The sequence below is a fragment of the Felis catus genome, chromosome E1, assembly GCF_018350175.1.
Source record: "Felis catus isolate Fca126 chromosome E1, F.catus_Fca126_mat1.0, whole genome shotgun sequence".
NCBI classification, from domain to species: domain Eukaryota; kingdom Metazoa; phylum Chordata; class Mammalia; order Carnivora; family Felidae; genus Felis; species Felis catus.
Window position 1 is genome coordinate 26,724,217 of NC_058381.1, and position 21,868 is coordinate 26,746,084.

At 37.7% G+C, this 21,868-nt stretch overlaps 1 protein-coding gene across 2 annotated transcripts in view; it reads right to left on the bottom strand.

The window, feature by feature from the left end:
- Window positions 1-21,868, bottom strand: part of MED13 (mediator complex subunit 13) — a 111,357-nt gene that overhangs the window by 18,953 nt on the left and 70,536 nt on the right. For both annotated transcript variants that reach the window (XM_011289087.4, XR_002149032.3), the window contains exons 15-20: window positions 20,760-20,956; window positions 19,096-20,009; window positions 7,020-7,181; window positions 3,743-3,966; window positions 2,136-2,325; window positions 725-1,187 (exon numbers count right to left, since the gene is read on the bottom strand). In XM_011289087.4, the coding sequence (XP_011287389.1) occupies window positions 725-1,187; window positions 2,136-2,325; window positions 3,743-3,966; window positions 7,020-7,181; window positions 19,096-20,009; window positions 20,760-20,956 (2,150 nt within the window). The remainder of the gene's footprint in view (window positions 1-724; window positions 1,188-2,135; window positions 2,326-3,742; window positions 3,967-7,019; window positions 7,182-19,095; window positions 20,010-20,759; window positions 20,957-21,868) is intronic.

Genomic DNA, 21,868 nt, shown 5'->3' on the forward strand with positions numbered 1-21,868 from the left:
GAGAGCTGCCATCATCATTGTTGTCACTATAAATAACTCATATGTTTGGAAAGCATTGTATAAAGCACTTAATGTACATTATATCCTACTGCTCCCATTCTACATTAAAGAAACATGCTCAGAAATATTAGACAACTTTCCTAAAGACAGCCAGAAAATGGCAGAGCTAAGATTCAAATCTTGGTTATGACTCTTAATAAGTTCTGAACAGACTAGTTCAATAGTAACTACTATATCATTGGGAGTGATTTGCAAAGGCAAATCTACTTGACAATTACGTCACAGAAGAGATTCAAAACATCACAGGACAGTTGAACTAAATGGTTTTCAAGGCCTTAATTCCCACACTGAGATTTTAGGATGCTATGATAAAGGCTTTATGAAGTCTGCATTATAATTTTTTTTAATGTTTATTTCAGAGAGAGAGACAGCATGCATGCAAGCAGGGGAGGGGTAGAAAGAGAGAAGACAGAAAATCTGAAGCAGGCTCCATGCTGACGGCACAAAACCTGACATGGGGCTCAAACCTACAAACAGTGAGATCATGACCCGAGCTAAAGTTGGACACTCAACTGAGCCACCCAGGCACCCCTGCATCATACTTTTATAAGTAAAATAATCAACGTAACAAAAACTAAAATTTCAAAGATAAGACCAAAAAACTCTGTGTTCATTCACAATGTATTTACATTTCTGTGAAGAATAGTATATTTAAAAAAGGTACCTTTCAGACACATCAGGATGTGGCTGAGTGGGAAGTGAAGATGATTCTCCAGAAATCCCAGCTGTTTGTAGAGCTGATGACTGTTGCCCTCCTAGCTGGCCATTCTGAACTGTACTCGCTTGTGTAGACATGGATCCTGTAGCACTACTGTTCATACTGCCAAAGGGTGGAAATGAGGGTAGTTTATTTGATGGTACTCCACTACTCAAGTTGGAGGATGATGAAGATGAAGTTGAAGTTGTGGTCAAAGTTGAATTAGCTGTGGCAACTGAAGAAGACATGGCAACACCTGAAGTCATTGTCATAGTGCTACTTGCTGCAGATGCTAGGGTGGCAGATGGAGTATTAGCATTTCCAGTATTTGTCATCTGAGGTGGAGTAATCAAAGATTGACTTGTAGGGGCAACTAAATTTGGCTGGGAGAGTAGAGAGCTGTCCAAAGGCTGGGAAGCAAGATAAGGACCTAAAGATAATAAAAACAGGCAGTATATTTAATTCTTTATTTTACTGATTGGTTCTTTTTTTATTCTACTATGTGAATAATTATCTAGTTGATGCTTTTTTAAATCACCCTCCCTTAGTTACTTGCTAGCAGTGTAGCAGATATAAGCTTTTTATTTCCCCCCAGAAACTGAAGAAACAAATTTTAAATGGAATTGAAAAAGCCAGCATTTTCATACAAAATAAAGAAATGGTTCCCATGAAAGTATAACAAAATTATATTTACTAGGCATAATTAATTAGATGAAAATAATATCGAGCAAATTTTCATCAAACCATTCAAAGGGTTCCTAACATTGAGTGAATTGGGAGCTAACTAAATATAAATAAAATAGAAAATGTTATTACGGGATTCATATTATCAGGATGTCTAATGAGGGTCAATATTTTGGTTCTGTGTTTCCTTGGATTAAGTCTAAAGTAAGTCCATTGATATTTAATTCAATGTTAATTCAAGGGTGTTAAAAGCAGTCTTAAATAGATGTCATTTTCTTAGTTCCAACAAAGAACTGTTTCTTGGTGTTGTAGAGGTAACAACAAGTCATTTTATCTCTAAACCAATAATAAATCTTAATGTTAATAAGCTTAAATAAAAACACAAATTCATCAGATCCAAAAGAAGCAAAGGAAATTGTTTATACCCTCAATTTCTTCTTACCTGATAGAATCCCTATTTTGGGAATCAGCAAACTTTCTCTGTAAAGGGTCAGACAGTAAATATTTTGGGTTTTGTGGGTCTCACAGTCTCTGTCACAACTATTCAGCTCTGATGTTATAGCACAAAAGCAGCCAAACAATATGTAAATGAACATGGCTGGGTTCCAATAAAATTTTATTTACAAAAACAGCTAATACACTAAAGCTACACTTTGCTACCACTGATCTTATAAAATAAATGCAAATTTAATACCTAAGTCATATCTGCAGACTTGTGCATAAAGCTTGAGTTTAGAAAATGCTTCATTGTTACCATCAGCTGCCTGAGAGAACCATTCTGCTACCAACTTTTCTGATAGTTTCTTTGATGCAGTAGATCCAACTCTCATGATCCCATCTGTCAACAGTCGAGAAATAGGTCTATGCTGACCTAGTCGACAGGACTAGAGATATACATAAAGAAAACAGAATCAGTGAATTTACTATAGTATTTGAGCACACATTATAAAATAAAGCATTTAATTTATTTTTACTTATTTTTTAAAATATCTCTTACATATTTTAAATAATTATTTATTCATTTATTTTTATGTAATCTCTACACCCAATATGGGGCTCCAACTCACAAGCCCAAGATCAAGAGCCACATGCTCTAACAACTGAGCTAGCTAGGAGCCCCAAGCATTTAAGTTATTTAAAGTAAGCTTTATAATTTATAATTAACATTTGGAATAAAAATATCAAGAGTGAAACGGTACATCTTTTTCTCTTTCACATGAGAAATCCAAATTAAACTATCTCCGATGAAATAAAACACCTAGATAAGAATGGCACAAGAACCATAGTTTGAAGAATGAAAACTTGCAGAATACAGATATAACTGAGCATAAAAATGCACATATATCCCAGTCAAATCAAAATAAAAACTGTATATACATTATGAATTTGCCAGCTCTCCCTCCAATTCTATGGGCCACTGATGTCTATTACAAGAAGCCCAATATCAAATAAGTTTGTAATACTAAATTAAGAAAATATAGAGAGGATTTCTTTACTCTTAAGACTTTCAAAGGCTTTAATAATCTAATATGAATAGTTAATCTCTAAAAAAGTAATATAAAGCATGTTTCCCCAGAGCTATTTAATCATGGAACTTTTGTCTGGAGAGACTTTGCAGAACAAGTAACACTCTTTGGGAAATAATTATTTCCCAAACACACTACAGATGACTTGCAATTAAATGGAACATTTATAAGGAACTAAACTAACACAAACTAACAACTCAGATTGTCAAATTAAATTTTAAGGACTGGATTTCCAACATTTGTAGGAAAAGAAAGGTATAATCAAGTAAGGCTTTATGTCCTGTACCACTTAAAATTTGTAATCACTGCACTCATGATGGCTACAACATGAGAATTATAACTTTAAGAAGATCAGTCAAGAATTTAAAAAAAAAATGATCATAGAGAAATCTAGCACAGCTTTATTTTATGAAAGTGAGGCCTAGTGTCAGTACCTGAGGTCCTAGAGAATCAGGACTAGAATTTTCATAAATGTAATTTTTTCCTGGCTATTTACTACTACCCTTTGTTTCAGAAAAAAGATGATCATAAAAGGTACATATATGCCCTTGAAGGTTTTTCCCCAATACAGCAATTTCTACTGTGACACATGGCACACATATCCAACAAAGGGTCCCGGTCTAATGCTGTGAAGAATATAACTGGCTAGTATGAGAACTACACAACTAGTCTCACATCATTATTATTCTGTACAATCAACTGAACTGCCCAGTATATTTCATATATAAACATACAAATTATAGTCTTAAAATGCTACCTCTTTTTAAACACCTACCTCATATATTGCAGTGAGGTCTCTAAAAAAGCTTTTGGCTCCATTTAACAAGGCTTCATTTTCTGGACATAGTACAACATAGGCTATATCTCTTTGAGATCCATAGGGTTCCAGCATAAGTCTCTCCCAATAAGGGAGTGCAAATGGAGAAAGCACCAGAAAATCATAATCATAACCCAACAAAAACGTAGGGATTGGCAGTGGTTCTGGGGATTCATCAGTTCCTACATAAGAAAATCAGATTTTAAGAAAACATTTTACAGCAGTTACATGTCTTTTTTTTTTTTTAATGTTTATTCATTTTTGAGACTGAGAGAGAGAGAGAGAGAGAGCACATGAGCATGTGTGCAGGTGGGGGAGGGGAAGAGAGAGATGGGGACAGAGGATCTGAAGTGGGCTCTGTGCTGACAGCAGCGTGCCCAATGTAGGACTTGAACTCACGAACTGTGAGATCATGACCTGAGCTGAAGTTGGATGCTCAAGTAAGACACCCAGGTGCCTCTGTCTTCTGTTTTATTTAAATGTCAAAATTACTGAAGTCATTATTAGAAGTAATTAAAGACAAAAACACGTAAAGCCAATGACTGAGACGCGTCCACAGTTAGGCATTTGCTAAATGATCTTTATAAAACATATGATTTATACCTCATTTAAATGTAAATCCATTGGAGCACCTGGGTGGCTCAGTTGGTTGAGCTTCTGACTTCAGCTCAGGTCAAGATCTGCTGGTTCACGTTTGAGCCGCACATCGGGATCTCTGCTGTCAGTACAGAGCCCTATTCAGATCCTGTCCTCCCTCCTTCTCTCTGCCCCTCCCCCACTAAAGCTCACACACTCTCTCTCAAAAACAAATAAACTTAAAAAAAATAAGTGTAAAAAAATTAATTTAGAATGAAAAAAGAAGTACAAAAGAAAACATGGAAGAGGAGTTTTATTTTTTATAAATTTGGACTGGGGAAAGCCCTTCTAAGCATAACATAAAAACCTGTCCATTTAAAAGTTGATTAATCTGGGGAGCCTCGGTGGCTCAGTTGATTAAACGTCTGACTCTTGATTTCAGCTCAGGTCATAATCTCATTGTCATGGGATGAGCTACACATCAGGCTCTGTGCTGACAGCACGAAGCCTGCTTGGGATTCATTCCCTCCCTCCCTCCCTCCCTCTCTCTCTCAAAATAAATCAACATTTTTAAAAAAGAGTTATTATAACTACATAAATTTTAAAATTTGGCACAAAAAGCATTATACAAAAGCCAAATGATTAAACAATGAATTGGAAAAAAGATGTGCAATACATATGACAAAAGGTTCATTTCCTTACCATATAAAGGGGACTTATAAATCCCTAAGAAATGATCAACAACCTAACAGAAAAATGGGTAAAGGATATGAACAAAATCCACAGAAACAAATATACATAAAAAGATCTCAATCTCATTAAGAGAAGGCAAATTAAAATGGTGAACAGTTATAACATTTACTATGTGCTAGATACTGTTCAAAGATCTTTACGTATATTAACTCTTTTAATCCACACAAAACCATGAGGCAGATACTAACATTAACCTCAGTTTTAAATTTTATTTTGAGAGAGAGACAGAGAGAGAGCGTGCGTAAACAAAGGAGGAGCAGAGACAGCGAGAGAGAGCGAGCGAGAGAGAGCGAGCCAGAGAGAGAGAGCCAGAGAGAGACAGGGAGAGAATATCCCAAGCAGGCTCCACACTCAGTCCGGAGTCCAATGTGGCACTTGATCCCACCAACCATGAGATCATGACCTGAGCCGAAATCAACAGTTGGGACACTTAACTGAGGCACCCAGGTGCCTCCAAATATATTTTAAAAGCTCCAATTACTCCCACCTTTCAGAGACAATCTTCAATAGATAGTTCAAGTATTTTTTTTTTAAGTTTATTTATTTATTTTGGGAGAGAGACAGAGACCACGCAAGTCGGGGAGGAGCAGAGAGGCAGAGAGAGAGAGAGAGAGAGAGAGAGAGAGAGAGAGAGGGGGAGAGAATGCCAAGCAGGCTTCGAGCGGACAGCATAGAGCCTGACGTGGGGCTCAAACTCACGAAACTGCAAGATCATGACCTGACCCAAAACCAAGAGTAGGACGCTTAACCAAATGAAGCACCCAGGCACCCCAATAATTCAAGTATTTTGAACGTTCTCTTTCTTTACAGATGACCATAAATCTACTGTGTACCATATACATACACATATATATATGTATATATTTTTTAAAGATTTTTAAGTAATCTCTATACCCAATGTGGGACCTGAACTCACAGCCCGAGATCAAGAGCCACATGCTTCACCTATTGAGCCAGCCAGGTGCCTCTAACTGTGTACCACATTGAGTATTCCTTTGCTACTCCTACAACCAGCAAATTTCTTCTCGTTTCCCCCCTTTTGTGCAAATGAAGAACTCAGGGTCTTTTATCACTACTATTGTCCCCTTCATTTGCCCCATTTTTCATTCAATTTTGTAAAATGATAATTTGCAACGAAAGCAATGTTCATTTTAAAAAATTTTGGCGGGGGCGCCTGGGTGGCGCAGTCGGTTAAGCGTCCGACTTCAGCCAGGTCACGATCTCGCGGTCCGGGAGTTCGAGCCCCGCGTCAGGCTCTGGGCTGATGGCTCAGAGCCTGGAGCCTGTTTCCGATTCTGTGTCTCCCTCTCTCTCTGCCCCTCCCCCGTTCACGCTCTGTCTCTCTCTGTCCCCAAAATAAATAAACGTTGAAAAAAAAAAAATTTTTGGCAGTATGATTCTTTCTTTCAAAAATCTTAGATTTCAGGGGCGCCTGGGTGGCGCAGTTGGTTAAGCGTCCGACTTCAGCCAGGTCACGATCTCGCGGTCCGTGAGTTCGAGCCCCGCGTCGGGCTCTGGGCTGATGGCTCAGAGCCTGGAGCCTGTCTCCGATTCTGTGTCTCCCTCTCTCTCTGCCCCTCCCCCGTTCATGCTCTGTCTCTCTCTGTCCCAAAAATTAAAAAAAAAAAAAAAAAAAAAAATCTTAGATTTCATAAAATCTCACTGGTCAGTCTAGCCTGTATAAATAGATCTAGGTGAGGCTGTTCCTTCTGAAGAGGAGTTGGAGAACCCAGTAAACTGAATGTTGGAAATGTTCAAACAAAGGTTAGGACTGACCACACTGGCATTAAGCCAAGCAAATGCTACAAAAATATTTTAAAAAGACAAATGTGCTTATTCTAAGTTAGGCACAAAAATGAAGGACTAAAATAAAACCAGTCAATACACATTACTATAAATTACTTACCATAAGAGCCTCGGCCAGCCATTTTATGAAATTGTTGCCAAGTAAGAGGACCTTGAACTCCCCAAGGCCTTACTGTTCTTTTTTTCTGAATAGCATCCTGAAGAACTGGCTGAAGAGATAGGAGCATTCGAAGTATATCCTGTGAGCACTGCATACTCACATCTACAACCATTAAAAAAGAAAAAAATAAGAATTACTATTGCCAACACAAAGAACTTTTTTTTTTTTAATGTTTGTTTATTTTTGAGAGGAGGGGAGGGGCAGAAAAATAGAGACACACCGAATCCTGAGTAGGTTCCATGCTCTGAGCCGTCAGCACAGAGCCTGACACAGGGCTGACACAGGGCTCAACCCCACAGGTCGTGAGATCATGACCTGAGCTGAAGTCAGACACTTAGTCGACTGAGCCACCCAGGCACCCCAAGAAATAAAATCTTAAAAAAACAAATACATGAAAAAAGTTCAACTTTCATCATCAAGATTAAGCATCTGTTGTGCAGAAAACTGTATTAGTTTTGATCTCAAATGATCTGTAGAAATGGTTCTTCTAGATCCTTACCAATGAACAGACGTAATGAAAGTTCTTGTAACTCATCTCCACAAAAAAGTTAATCATTAGCTCACTAACCAATTTATAAATTAATCAAAAAATCTCTTCCTTTTTGCATTTGTTTTGGATGATTTTGGTAGTTTTGGTAGTTTAGGAGAAAGAACTCTACCTCACAGTGAAATGAGTTATAAATTGTGTACCTTAGTTACTACCACTATGGTAAAATGATCTGATAGAGAAGACTAGTTACATTGACTAAAATTTAATTTGGAAAGTAAACCATAACAATTTTGAAATACAGAACTTATACAGTAACAGATAACTTGCTCACACTATAAAAAGTGTTATAATATCCACAGATATTTTGTAAACCTGGATTACAGATTTATAGATTATCACATTATCATGACCTGCATTTCTGACCCACTATCAGAATGGGTATGAAAGATGTTGCTCTTAAATATCAAAAGGCTTTAAAAAAAAAAATCACTAAATGTTACTGATATACTTAATCTGCTCCCCCAGTAGGTTTAGTTGTAGCATTAAACATGCTTGAGTACTTTTACAGTAAGTCATTTAACTTTAGTTCATTATTATTGCCTAATTTATTGTATCTGGCTTTCATTCCCTATATCTAAATAGCATATGAATTAGAAGTAATTTAATTTCAAATATACTGCTTAATGACTATTATGCTTAAATAAACTACTGTATACACAATAGAATACATAGTAAAGTAACAACAGCGCTATCTGAAATGGACTGACTTACACACTGGTAAAGCAAAAGCAAGTTATAAAACTATATAGAGGATATTTTACACAAATAGTATAAAATATAAATGTGTATTCACATAAAATGAAATCTAGAAAAAGTTGCTATTGGCTAAGGTGGTTTGTCATAATCACATGGGAACTTTTTAAAAACATGCAGAGGGGTGCCTGGGTGGCTTGGTCGGTTAAGCATCCGACTTCGGCTCAGGTCATGATCTCGCAGTCCGTGAGTTCGAGCCCCGCATCGGGCTCTGTGCTGACAGCTCAGAGCCTGAAGCCTGTTTCAGATTCTGTGTCTCCCTCTCTCTGTGACCCTCCCCCATTCATGCTCTCTCTCTGTCTCAAAAATAAATAAACGTTAAAAAAAAAAAAATTTAAAAACATATGCAGAGCTACCCTGAGAAATTCTGACCTGGGTTTAGCTCAGGAATTTGTATTTTGAATACTTTTTCATTCTTTTAGAAAGTATATTTATTTAAGACCTACTATGGGCCAAGAATTACGCTAGCTGCAAGAAATACACTGTGTAAATTAATTCTTATTTACATCTTGAGGGATCTTATAATCTTGTGGGGGAGACGGACATGAAAAAGAATATAAATGTATATAGTGACAAGTGCCAAGTCTCTGTTTAAGCTGAAGCCTGTTTCGAAAGCAATGATTAAAAGGGTATAAAACAATTTTCAAGAGGGATCATGAAAGATAGCACATAGATCAGTAGAAACATTACTGAACACCCAGAAATCTCACATTTATGGTCAATTTATTCTTGACAGGGCATCAAGACAAATTAACAGGGAAAGAATCTTATTGACAAATGGTTCTGTTGACAGGTAGATATTCACATGCAAAAGAATAAAGCTAGACCCCTTCCTTACACCTAATACAAAAGTTAATTAGGAATTTATTACACTCCCATATATAAGTGCTACAAGTATAAAACTCTTAGAAATAAAAACGCAGGAATACATATTCATGACTTAGGGTTAGGAAAAAGCCTTTGTAGATGGGATGCCAAAGCACAAGCAATGAGAGAGTAAGTATGCTGAACTTCATTAAAGCTAAAATTTTTTCTGCTTTGGGGCACCTGGGTGGCTCAGTTGGTTAAGCATCCAACTCTTGGTTTCAGCTCAGGTCATGATTTCATGTTTTGTGAGTTCAAGTCCCATGTCAGGCTCAGTGATGACAGTGCGGAGCCTGCATAGGATTGTCTCTTAAAATAAATTAACTTAAAAAAGACAAACAACTCTTCTACCTCAAAGCATACTGTTAACAAAGTGAAAAGACAACCCAGAGAACAGGAGAAAACATTTGCAAATCATGTATCCGACAAGGAACATGTATCCAGAACATGTAAAGAACTCTTATAGGGGCACCTGGGTGACTCAGTCGGTTAAGCATTCAACTTCGGCTCAGGTCATGATCCTGTGGTTTGTGGGTTTGAGCCCCGCATTGGGCTTTGTGCTGACAGCTCAAAGCCTGGAGCCTGCCTCGAATTCTGCGTCTCGTTCTCTCTCTGCCCCTCCCCGTCTCACACTTTCTCTCAAAAATAAAAAGTTAAAAAAATAGTAACTCTTACAACTCAATGATGAAAGGATAAAAAGTCTAATTACAAAATGAACAAAGGTTCTGAAAAGATAATTCTCCAAAGATATACAAATGGACAACAAGCACATGAAAAGTCATTAGGGAAATGCAAATCAAAGCCACAATGAGATAATACTTCACAGTCACTACAATGACTGTAATAAAAAAAAGACACAAAATGACAAGTGTTAATGAGGATGTGGAGAAAGGAGAACCCCACACACTGCTGGTGGGAATGTAAAATGGTGCTTTGGAAAACACCTGGCAGTTCCTCAAAAGGTAAAACAGAGTTCTATGACCCAGCAAGTCCACCCATTGAGTAATGAAAATATGTTCACATAAAAACTTGTACACACATGTTCATACCAGCATTATTCATAATAGCCAAACAGTAGAAACACTCCAAATGTCCATCATCAGATGAAAGGATAAATAAAGTATGGTATACCTGGATACAACAGAGTATTATTTGGCAATAAAAAGCAATTATGGGGAGCCTGGGTGGCTCAGTTGGTTGAACACCCAACTCCTGATTTCAGCTCAGGTCATGATCTCACGGTTTGTAAGTTTGAGCCCCCACTGGGCTCTAAGCTGACAGTGCAAAGCCTTTTTGGGATTCGTTCTCTTTCCCTCTCTCTGTCCCTCGCCTGCTCATGCTCTCTCTCTCTCAAATAAATCTTTAAAATTTTTTTCAAAAAAAAAAAGCAATTAAGTACTAACGCATGCTACATGGATGATCTTTGAGAACACTATGCTAAGTGAAAGAAATCAATCATAAAAGACTACAGTATGATTATATTTATGCAAAATGTACTAAAAAATCTATATACAGAGAATGTAGGGGCACCTGGGTGGCTCAGTCGGTTGAACGTCCAACTTCAGCTCAGGTCATGATATTGTGGTCCATGAGTTCAAGCCCCGTATCAGGCTCTGTGCTGACAACTCAGAGCCTGGAGCCTGCTTCTGATTCTGTCCTCCCTCTCTCTCTGCCCCTCCCCCACTCACACTCTGTCTCTCAAAAAATGAATGTTAAAAAAAAATTTCATATAGAGAGAATATAGTTGACTGGCATGGAAAGGGGGGGTTTGGAGGGAACTTCTAATGGGTATGAGGTTCCTTTTCATGGTGATGAAATGTAAAATTGACTGATGATGGCTATACAACTCCATGAATACATACCTTGCTTTACCGTGTTTCACAAATACTGCATTTTTTTTTAATTTTTTTTTTTTCAACGTTTATTTATTTTTGGGACAGAGAGAGACAGAGCATGAACGGGGGAGGGGCAGAGAGAAAGGGAGACACAGAATCAGAAACAGGCTCCAGGCTCTGAGCCATCAGCCCAGAGCCTGACGCGGGGCTCGAACTCACGGACCGCGAGATCGTGACCTGGCTGAAGTCGGACGCTTAACCGACTGCGCCACCCAGGCGCCCCAGTACTGCATTTTTTTAATAGACTGACAGTTTGTAGCAACCCTGCAACGAGCAGGTCTATTGGTGTCATTTTTCCAATAGCATTTGCTTACTTCATGTCTCTGTGTCACATTTTGGTAATTCTCCCAATATTTCAAAGTTTTTCATTGTTATTACATTTGTTATGGTGATCTGTGATCCATTAATGATCTTTGATGTTACTGTTATAAATTTAGGGGGCACCACGAACCATTCTCACATAAGGCAACAAACCTAATAAATGTTGTGTGTGTTCTGCCCTGCAACTGGCTTTTCCCCCTCTCTCCCTCTCTTTGGGCCTCTTTATTCCCTGTGACACAACAATATTGAAATTAGACCAATTAATAACCTTACAGTGGCCACTAAGTATTCAAGTGAATGGAAGAGTTGTACTTTAAGTCAAAAGCTAGAAATGATTAAACTTAGTGAGGAAGGTATGTTGAAAGCCCACACAGGCTGAAAGCTAGGCCTCTTGCACCAAATAGCCAAATTGTGAAAGCAAAGGAAAAGTTGAAGAAAATTACAAGTGCTACTCCAGTGAACACACAAATGATTTTAAAAAATCAGTCTGTTAGCTGATATGGAGAAAGTTTTAGTGGTCTGGATAGAACACAACATGTCCTTAAGCCAAGCCTAATCTAGAGCAAGACCCTAACTTTTTTCAATTCTGTGAAGGCTGAAGAGAGGTGAAGAAATTGACAAAGAAAAGTCTGAAGCTAGCAGAAGTTGGTTCATGAAGTTTAAGCAAAGAAGCCATCTCCATAACACCAAACTGCAAGGTGAATCAGTAAGGCTGTTTAAGTTAACTTCCTGCAGCAAGTTATCCAGAAGATCTAGCTAAGAAAATTAATGAAGATGGCTACACTAAATAATAGATTTTTCTTTTAATATTTATTTATTTATTTAGAGAGTTAGAGAGCAAGCGCAAGTTGGGGAGTGGCAGAGAGAGAGAGAAAGAGAGAGAGAGAGACAAAATGCCAAGCAAGCCTCATGTTGTCAATACAGAGCCTGACATGGGGCTTGATCCCATAATCCACAAGATCCATGACCTAAGCCGAAATCAAGAGTCAGACGCTTAACTGACTGAGCCACCCAGGAGCCCCAAATAATAGATTTTTCAATGTAGATGAAACAACCTTCTATTGGAAGAAGATATCATTTAGGACTTTCATAGCTAGAGAGAAGTTAATGCCAAGTCAAAGGACTTGCTGTCTTTCTTGTTAAGGGCTAATGTGGTTGGTGACATTAAGTTGAAACCAATGCTCATTTACCATTCTGAAAATCCTAGGGCCCTTAAAAATTAAAAAAAGAAAATAAAAAGAATTATGTTTAATCTTCTCTGCCCTGGAGCTATAAAATGAACAAAGCCTGGGTGATAGCACGTCGTTTACCTCATGATTTACTGAACATTTTAAGTCCACTGCTGAGATCTATTGCTCAGAAAAAAAGATTCCTTTCAAAATATGACTGTTCAGTCTATAGCCATTTGACCCTGAACACGCCCAATCTCCTCAAAATATGACTGCTCAATGACAATGCACCTGGTTACCCAAGAGCTCTGATGGAGAAGTACAATGAGATTAATGTTGTTTTCATCCCTGCTAACACAACATGCATTCTGTGGCTCATGGATTAAGGATCAAGTCTTATTTAAGAAATAATTTCATAATGTTGTAGCTGCCATAGATAGTGATTCCTTTGATGGATCTGGGCAAAGTAATTGAAAAGCTTCTGGAAATGATTCACCACTCTAGATGTCACTTAGGAACATTTGTGATTCATGGGAAGAGGTCAAAAAACAGCATTAACAGGAGTTTGGAAAAAGCTGATTGCAACCCTCATGGATGACTCTGAGAGATTCAAGACTTCAGTGGAGATGAGGTGGAAATACAGAACTAGAATTAGATGTGACTGAATTGCTTGAATCTCATGATAAAACTTTAATGGATGAGAAGTTACTTCTTATTTTTGAGACAGAATCTACTTCCAGTGAAGATGTTTTGAAGATTGTTGAAATGACAACAAAGGATTTAGAATATTACATATTCTAAATATATATATACACACATACATACATACATACATACATACATACATACATACTTTGTTGGTAAAGTAGCAGCAGAATTTGAGAGGATTGACTCCAATTCTGAAGGTTCCACTGTGGGTAAAGTGCTATCAAACAGCACCTCCTACTACAGAGAAACTGTTTATGAAAGAAGACTCAATCAATGTGGCAAATCTCACTGTTGTTCTCATTTTAAGAAATTGCCACAGCTACCTCTCAGTCTTCAGCAACCACCATCCTCTCAGTTAGCAGCCATCAACAATGAGGCAACCAGCAAAAAGATTTATGACTTGCTGTAAGCTCAGATAATGGTTATTAGCATTTTTTAGCAATGTAGTATTTTAAAATTAAGGTTATACATTTTTTAGACATAATGCTGCTGCACATTTAATAAGACTACAATGTAGTGTAAATGTAACCTTTATGTGCACTGGGGAACCAAAATACTCATTTGACTCACTTTACTGTGATATTCGCCTTACTGTGGTAGTCTGGAACCAGATGCACAATGTTTCCGAAGCATGCCTGCAGTAAAAACCATTCAACCATCTGTACACTTATAAATGAGAGAATTGTATGGTATGGCAGTCAATAAAGCTGTTGAAATCAGAGTTATCTTGGAGTTTTGTAATGGTGAGGATGGGCAGAAATATGGGTAATTTTTACTTCTCGGTTTTTTCATTGTCTAGATCCTTTCTTTTCAGCAAGTATGCATTTTTTAAAAATTGGAACAAAGCTTTTCGGATGTTGAAAAAAAAAAATTAACATTACCATTAAGATACACAAACTGCGGGGGTGCCTAGATGGCTCTTTTGGTTAAGCGTCCCACTCTTGATTTCTGATCAGGTCATGATCTCGCAGTTCGCGAGTTCGAGCCCTATGCTGACAGTTAAGCTCTGCACTGACAGTGTGGAACCTACTTGAGATTCTCTCTCTTCCCCCCTCTCTCTGGCCCTCTCCCACTTGTACTTTCTCTCAAAATAAATAAATAAACATAAAAAAATAAAGTATACAAACTGTTGTTTATAGATTTTTAATTCCTTCAAACAAATATTTTAACCCATTGGACCTCTACCATATGCCAGGCACTGTTCTAAGTATTTGGGATATATCAACAAGCAAACCAGACAAAAATTCTTGCACTTACACAGAATTTGCATTGGGTAAATTTAATGGAGATAATAATAATAAATTATACAGTATGTTAGAGGGTAATATGCACTCTATGGAAAAAAAACAAAACAAGCAGGATGGAGAATGTGGAGAGGGGTTTGCAACTTTATACTGAGAAAATGGTATCTGAGAAGACTTAAAGGAGACAAGACAGTTACCCATGTAAATATGTGGGGGAAAGTTGTCTCAGGCAGAGGAAACAATTAGGGCAAAGGTCCTACCTAATGTAGGACTTTTCCTTTCATGATGCTACTGTAGTTTAATGAAAGCATTCCAATAAATATTACACATTTAGGTTTTAAAGCACTGTTTTATGGGGCGCCTGGGTGGCGCAGTCGGTTAAGCGTCCGACTTCAGCCAGGTCACCATCTCGCTATCTGGGAGTTCGAGCCCCGCGTCGGGCTCTGGGCTGATGGCTCAGAGCCTGGAGCCTGTTTCCGATTCTGTGTCTCCCTCTCTCTCTGCCCCTCCCCTGTTCATGCTCTGTCTCTCTCTGTCCCAAAAATAAATAAACGTTGAAAAAAAAATTAAAAAAAAAAGCACTGTTTTATACTGAAATGTATAAAAAGGCATTGCTCTTTTTGTTTTAAATTATTCTTAAAAATTATTTATTTATTTATTTATTTAAGTAATCTCTACACCCAATGTGGGGCTCAAACTCATGACTCTGAGATCAACAGTGGCATGCTCTTCCAATTGAGCCAGCCAGGCACGCTTATTTTGAATTAGCTTAACACAAATTCTGAGGATGAAATTTATCTTTATGGTTGTAAAGTTTCAGTTTACATTAATGTCTACTGTTACACAAAAAATATTAAGACTCAATATTTTCTATTATTTGGAAAATAAGTTGGTTCTTTTTTTTGAGGTGCATCTGGCCTAAGTTCTTTTTTTATTTTTTATTAGAGGTAAAATTGACATAACATTAGTTTCTAGTGTACAATGTAATGATTTAATGTTTGCATATGTTGTAAAATGATCACCACAATGCCTCCACAGCCTATATTCTTAACTATCACCTACAGCTGAAAACAATCCTGCCTTTTTTTTGAACATCTACAACATTCACTTATACCTTTTTCAACTTGGTCCTTGAGTACAATGACTTTGATGAATCATCAAATTATGTCATGAACAAAATATTAACCACTGGTCCATGTATTGCCCTCCTATCTTATATCACAAATTTTAATAATATTATGAACAACTATGATCTCATGACCCAAGAACTAGAACATCACCAAAGTTCTTCTCTCTATCCTATCCCTCCCTCAGCTTTTTAAAATTAACCACTATCCTGGGGTGCCTGGATAGCTCAGTCGGTTAAGCGACTTAAGCCGAGGTCTGACCTCGGCTTGGGTCATAATCTCGCAGTTCATAAGTTCAAGCCCCGTGTCAGGCTCTGTGCTGACAGTGTGGAGCCTGGAGACTGCTTCGAATTCTAAGTCTCCCTCTTCCTGCCCCTCCCCCTGGTCATACTCTGTCTCTCTAAAAAATAAACAAACATTAAAAATTTTTAAATAAGATGAAATTATTAATAAATAAATGAATGAATGAATGAGTGTAGGAGATTCATCATATCTCCCAGAATGCTAACCACATTGTTTTGCATGTGTCAAAAAGATGACTGAATTAGCAAATGACTCATGGACCAGAGAAGTTATTATATGGCATATACCACCTTAGAAAAGATCCTTACCAAAAACCACATTTTGAAGGAGGCAAATTTTCTGTATAACAGTCAAAAATTAGAAAAGTTAGTGGTATACTGAGACATATTTTAAAAACTGTTGGGGGGCGCCTGGGTGGCTCAGTCGGTTAAGTGTCCGACTTGGGCTCAGGTCATGATCTCACGGTTCATGGGTTTGAGCCCCACTTCAGGCTCTGTGCTGACAGCTCAGAGCCTGGAGCCTGCTTCAGATTCTGTGTCTCCCTCTCTCTCTGCTCCTCCCCCACTCATGCTCTGTCTCGAAAAAAGTAAATAAACATTAAAAAAAAATAAAAACTGTTGGGGTGCCTGGGTGGCTCAATCAGTTTAAGCGTCTTGACTCTTGATTTCAGCTCAGGTATGATCTCACAGTTTGTGAGTTTGAGCCCCACCACTGGGGGCTCCATGCTGACAGTGAGGAGCCTGCTTGGGATTCTCTTTCCTTCTGCCACTCCCTGCTCCCCACTCTTTCAAAATAAATAAATAAACTTTTGAAAAAACTGTAGGTTGGTTGGTTGGTTGGTTGTGCCTGAAAGAAAAATATCTGGGGGCACCTGGGTGGCTGGCCCAGTTGGTTAAGCATCTGACTCTTGATTTCAGCTCAGGTCATAATCTCACCATTTGTGAGTTCAAGCCCTGCATCACGCACTGCATTGACAGTGTGGATCCTGATTGGGATTCTTCCTCTCTCTCTCTCTGCTCCCCCCACCTGTGCTCTCTCAAAATAAATAAAAACTTAAAAAAAATTTTTTTAAATATATATTTTAATAATAATAATGGCAACTTAAATTAATTCAGTACTATATTCCAAGCACTGTACCAAGCATGTAATATGGATTAAATCATTAGCTTTTCTTTTCTTTTTTTTTTTTTTTTTTTTAGTTTTTTTGAGTTTATTTATTTTGAGAGAGAGAAAGAGAGAGAGGGAGAGCGTGCGTGCACAAGCAGGGAAGGGGCAGAGAGAAGGAGAGACAAAATCTTAAAAGCAGGTTCCACACCATTAGCACAGAACCCGGTGTGGGTCTTGAACTCACAAATCTTGAGATCATGACCTGAACTGAGATCAAGAGTCAGACACTTAACCAATCGAGCCACCCAGGTGCCCCTAGATCCTTAAAACTCTACACAGCTAGTATCTGACGTTGTACCTTGTAGAACATTATTTGACGCTGATGATCATTTTCTCCTTCTTCAAACATTTATTGTACCTATTTGACTTCTAGGACACCTCTTGGTTTTCCTCCCACTTCCTTGGTTTCCAATCCTGGATCCTTCCCTTCTCCATCTCTAAATGTCAGTTCCATCCTTCTCTCTAGTTACTCTCTATGTTGTTAAATCCAGCTCCATAGATTTTAACACTGATAACTTACACTAGGAAATTTTAATCTCCAGACCCAACCACTCCTGTGAATTTAAAACTGTTATCTCCACATACGTACTTGACCTCCTCTCCCAGTGTTTCCCTCCTCTATAATTAGAACTATCATTCATCCTGCTGCTCAAGCTATCCTTGATGCCTCATCACATCTTGTATGTATCAGCAAATCCTATAGGTTCTACTTCCCAAATATACCTAGAACCTACTACTTTTATCTTCATCGCTTCCAATCTTGTCTAAGTTACCATCATCTTACACCATCTTTCTAAATGCTTCCTAAATATTCTATCTACTTCTATTCTTACCTTCACAACACATAATAGCCAGAATGATCTTTTAAAAAAATAGACAGAAAAAAGACCGTGTTATTCCTCTGCTCAAAACTGACCTACAGCTTCCCATCAGTCTTAGAATAAACTATAAAGGTTTTACACAGTCCCTAAGACCCCTACATGATTTTGGTTTTTAGCTAGCTTCTAGATTCATGTCTGACCAATCTCCCCATCACCCAATTCATTCCAGCAACAATGTCTCCTTACTGTTCCTCAAACATATTAACCATACTACTCCCTCTGGGTCTTTGCACTACCTGAAACACTCTTCCCTTAGTTATCCACATAGCTCCATTCCCTCACTTTATGTAGGACTTTGCTCAAATGCTGTCCCTCGGTAATATTTTTCCTAACCATACATCTAAAATAACCATACACACCTGGGGCACCTGGCTGGCTCAGTCAGTAGAGCATGTGACTCTTGATCTTGGGATGTGAGTTTAAGCCCCACACTGGGTATAGAGCTCACTTTAATTAATTAAAATAAATCATGAAGTACTTACCCAAATAAATAAAATAGTGTCCTCCTGTCTTTTTCCACTCCTTTCCACTTGCTTTTTCTTCAAAGCCATTTATCACTAACATTATATAATTACTTTTTTTTTTTTTTTCGTTTGTTTATATGTTCTACACTAAATTATAGGCTCAAAAAAGGCAGGAACTAAGTTTGTTTCATTTAATGCTGCACTTTTATAAAGGAACAGTGTGTGGCACATATCAGGTGCTCAGTAAATATTTAATGATTGAAAGAATGTTGAATAAAGCAGACAACTAGCAATTTTCTGTTAATTAACATCTACAAAGTACCCTTTATACTCCCACATAAGTACATAATTACAGATTTACAAGAGCCATACTTTTATTGGTGAAATTAAACTAAACTGCTAGGAACTTCTCCCTTTAAAAATGTCATCCTTAAAGGAGTTTTCAGTCCAAATTTTAGTGTCTCTATTAGCTACATGGAAAACTGCCTTTAATACTTTATCCTCAGAAAGAAAGGCAAAGTCCTACAATTAAAGGAAAATAAACAAAAATTATTCCATTAGCATACTTACCATTTCTTTTGGACCAAGGGTGTAAGCATGAACTTTTCACAAGTGCTTCATCAACTTTCCCTCCTGACATGTTATCCATGAACTGACGCCCATGTTCTAATGCAAGGTAGCAGTCATTGCAACAGTCCCGCTCTTCAACACGTACCCAATTACTAATTACACCAATTCTAGGAAAAGGATCTTGGTCTGCTGCTCCAAAGGGTGAAAATAAATTAGTGCACTGATCTTGTAGCAATAATATCAACTCGTCAGGGAATTTTTCAGATTCCTTTAGTCCTCCATTAACATGTTCAGCAGAAGTAGCCCTGAGAGCTTCAAAACGTTTTTCTGCTTCTTTGCCACATTCTGTGTTGCGTCCTATGATGTCTAGTTCATCTTCAAGAAATAATCCTGAATTGTTTCCAAATTTTCTGTTCATGACAGCACTGAAGCCACAGGTACACCTATACTGTGCTTCCTGCATTGGATCTGGAATGTAAACTCCAACATCGGCACCCTTGATATTCATATTGCAGACACAGATACAGCAACTATCAAAGTTACAGTCTTTAAACAAATTCATAACTGATTCTGAAAGAATGAGGTTTACATAAAGACTGTGTGCTTCAGGGATGGAAGGAACAGTTGCAGGTTCAACAGAGTTAAGGGGTCTGCATGTGGATGGCGTGGAAGCTGGTGAATACAAATCTGAATTTTCATATTTGACTGAACCTTGAGCACTAGCAGGTCCACCAGCTCGAGGAGTCCTTGGAGTCCTTGGAGTCCTTGGAGTTGGAAACCTAGGTGTAGATGGAGAAGGAAGAATTCCTGCTCCACTGTTACTAGGAGGTGCACTGCTAGGAGGCATCCCAAAAGAAGTATGAGTCTGAGGTGTATAAGCAGGACCATATTCTTGATCAATAGTACTTCCATCGCTAGTGTTACCAAGGTGAAAGAAAATTAAACACATAAAGGAACACATTAGTGATATGAAACAGAACAAAAAATGTCCAGTATTTTTCAGTAACACTGATAATTATGAAAGTACAATTACTGCAAAAATTACAAGTAGAATTAAAATGTATTTCTGGTTAATAAATCCACTCTAGGTGACTGTTGTGGACTGTGGACCAACCAACTAGCTCCAAATTGTAAATAAAATCTGTTTACACTTATCCACACCTAAACATCCACCTTTACTATCTATAGTTCTTATACTACAAATAACCATATTTCATTGATCCTAAGATGCCACTGTTAAAAACAAAACAAAAAAAACTTCTAATTTCAGAGATGTTTACATCCAATAAGGGACAATGGCCATTTAAAGATGTCATAAGACACCCCAATTTCAGATACTAAAATATGAAAAGTATGTGATATGGCAAATACACAAATGGCATTTAGAATTTTAGAGCAAAATAAACAGTGCTTCTGAAGACAATCAAAAAACAAAAAAAAAAATGAAAGCAAGTAATCAATGAGTAATAATACTTAAATTTTCCAACAATTTATCCACACCCAACTAATACCATTATAATTTATTGATCAAAAAATAATTCTTAGAATCTTTAAAACCCAGCATCTTTTTTCTAAATACTAGCAAAGCAGGCACCTCTATGAAAAAAAATTAAAGCTATATAAGCACACCTGTAGTATACCAGTAACATAAATCTATATCATACCCCTCTTTGATGAATGGCACTGCAGGCCCTGAGGAAAGCAATTCCAATTTTCCAACAGTCCAACTCTGACGGTAAATACACTCTTCTGGCAATTTGATAGGAGGCAGACATTGGCTTGGGAGACTTTTTAGAGGTGCAAACATGGAACACCCCACCAGAACTTGACAATTTTCAGGCTTATAGACATATGAAAAATCCTACAATACAAAAACCATGACTTTCACCATCTTATCTTCCAAGGGAAAAAAGCTAAACTGTCTCTATCTAGTCTTTTTTTCCTGTCTCTTTAAACAAAATAATAAAATGTAAATATAATTCTCTTCTTTTTTTTTTTAAGTTCATTTATTTATTTAGAGAGAGAGGGAGAGCACGCACACACACGACAGAGAAAGAGGGAGAAAGGACAGAGAAAGGACAGAGAAAGAGGGAGAGAGAACCCCAAGCAGGCTCCACACTATCAGCACAGAGACGGATGCGAGGCTCAATCTCACGAAACGAGAGATGACCTGAGTGGAAATCAAGGGCCAGATGCTTAACTGACTGAGCCACCCAGGTGCCTATTATTCTATTCTTAAATGCATTATTTTTATTTTATTTCCAGTAAAATTAACATACAGTGTCATATTAGTTTCAGGTGTACGATATAGTGATTCAACAACTCCATAAATCACCTAGTGTTTATCACCTAACTCCTCTGATAGTTATCAGTTTGTTCTTTATAGTTAAGGGTGTTTCCTAGTTTGTCTTTTTTTTCCCCTTTGCTTATTTGCTTTGTTTCGTAAGTTCCACATAGGAGTGCAATTGTATGGTATTTGTCCTTTTCTGACTTATTTCACTTAGCATTACACTCTCTAGCTCCATCAAGGTCACTGCAAATAACAAGACCAAATTCTTTTTTATTGCTAAATAATATTCCTATGTGTGTGTATCTTCTATACATTCATCTGTTCAATATTGCTCATCATCATGGCTATGCAAATCAAAACTACAATGAGAGGGGAGTCTGGCTGCCTCAGTCAGCAGAGCATGCAACTCTTGATCTCAGGGTCGTGAGTTCAAGCCCAATGTATGGTATGGAGTTCACTTACAAGAAAACAAAAACAAAAAAC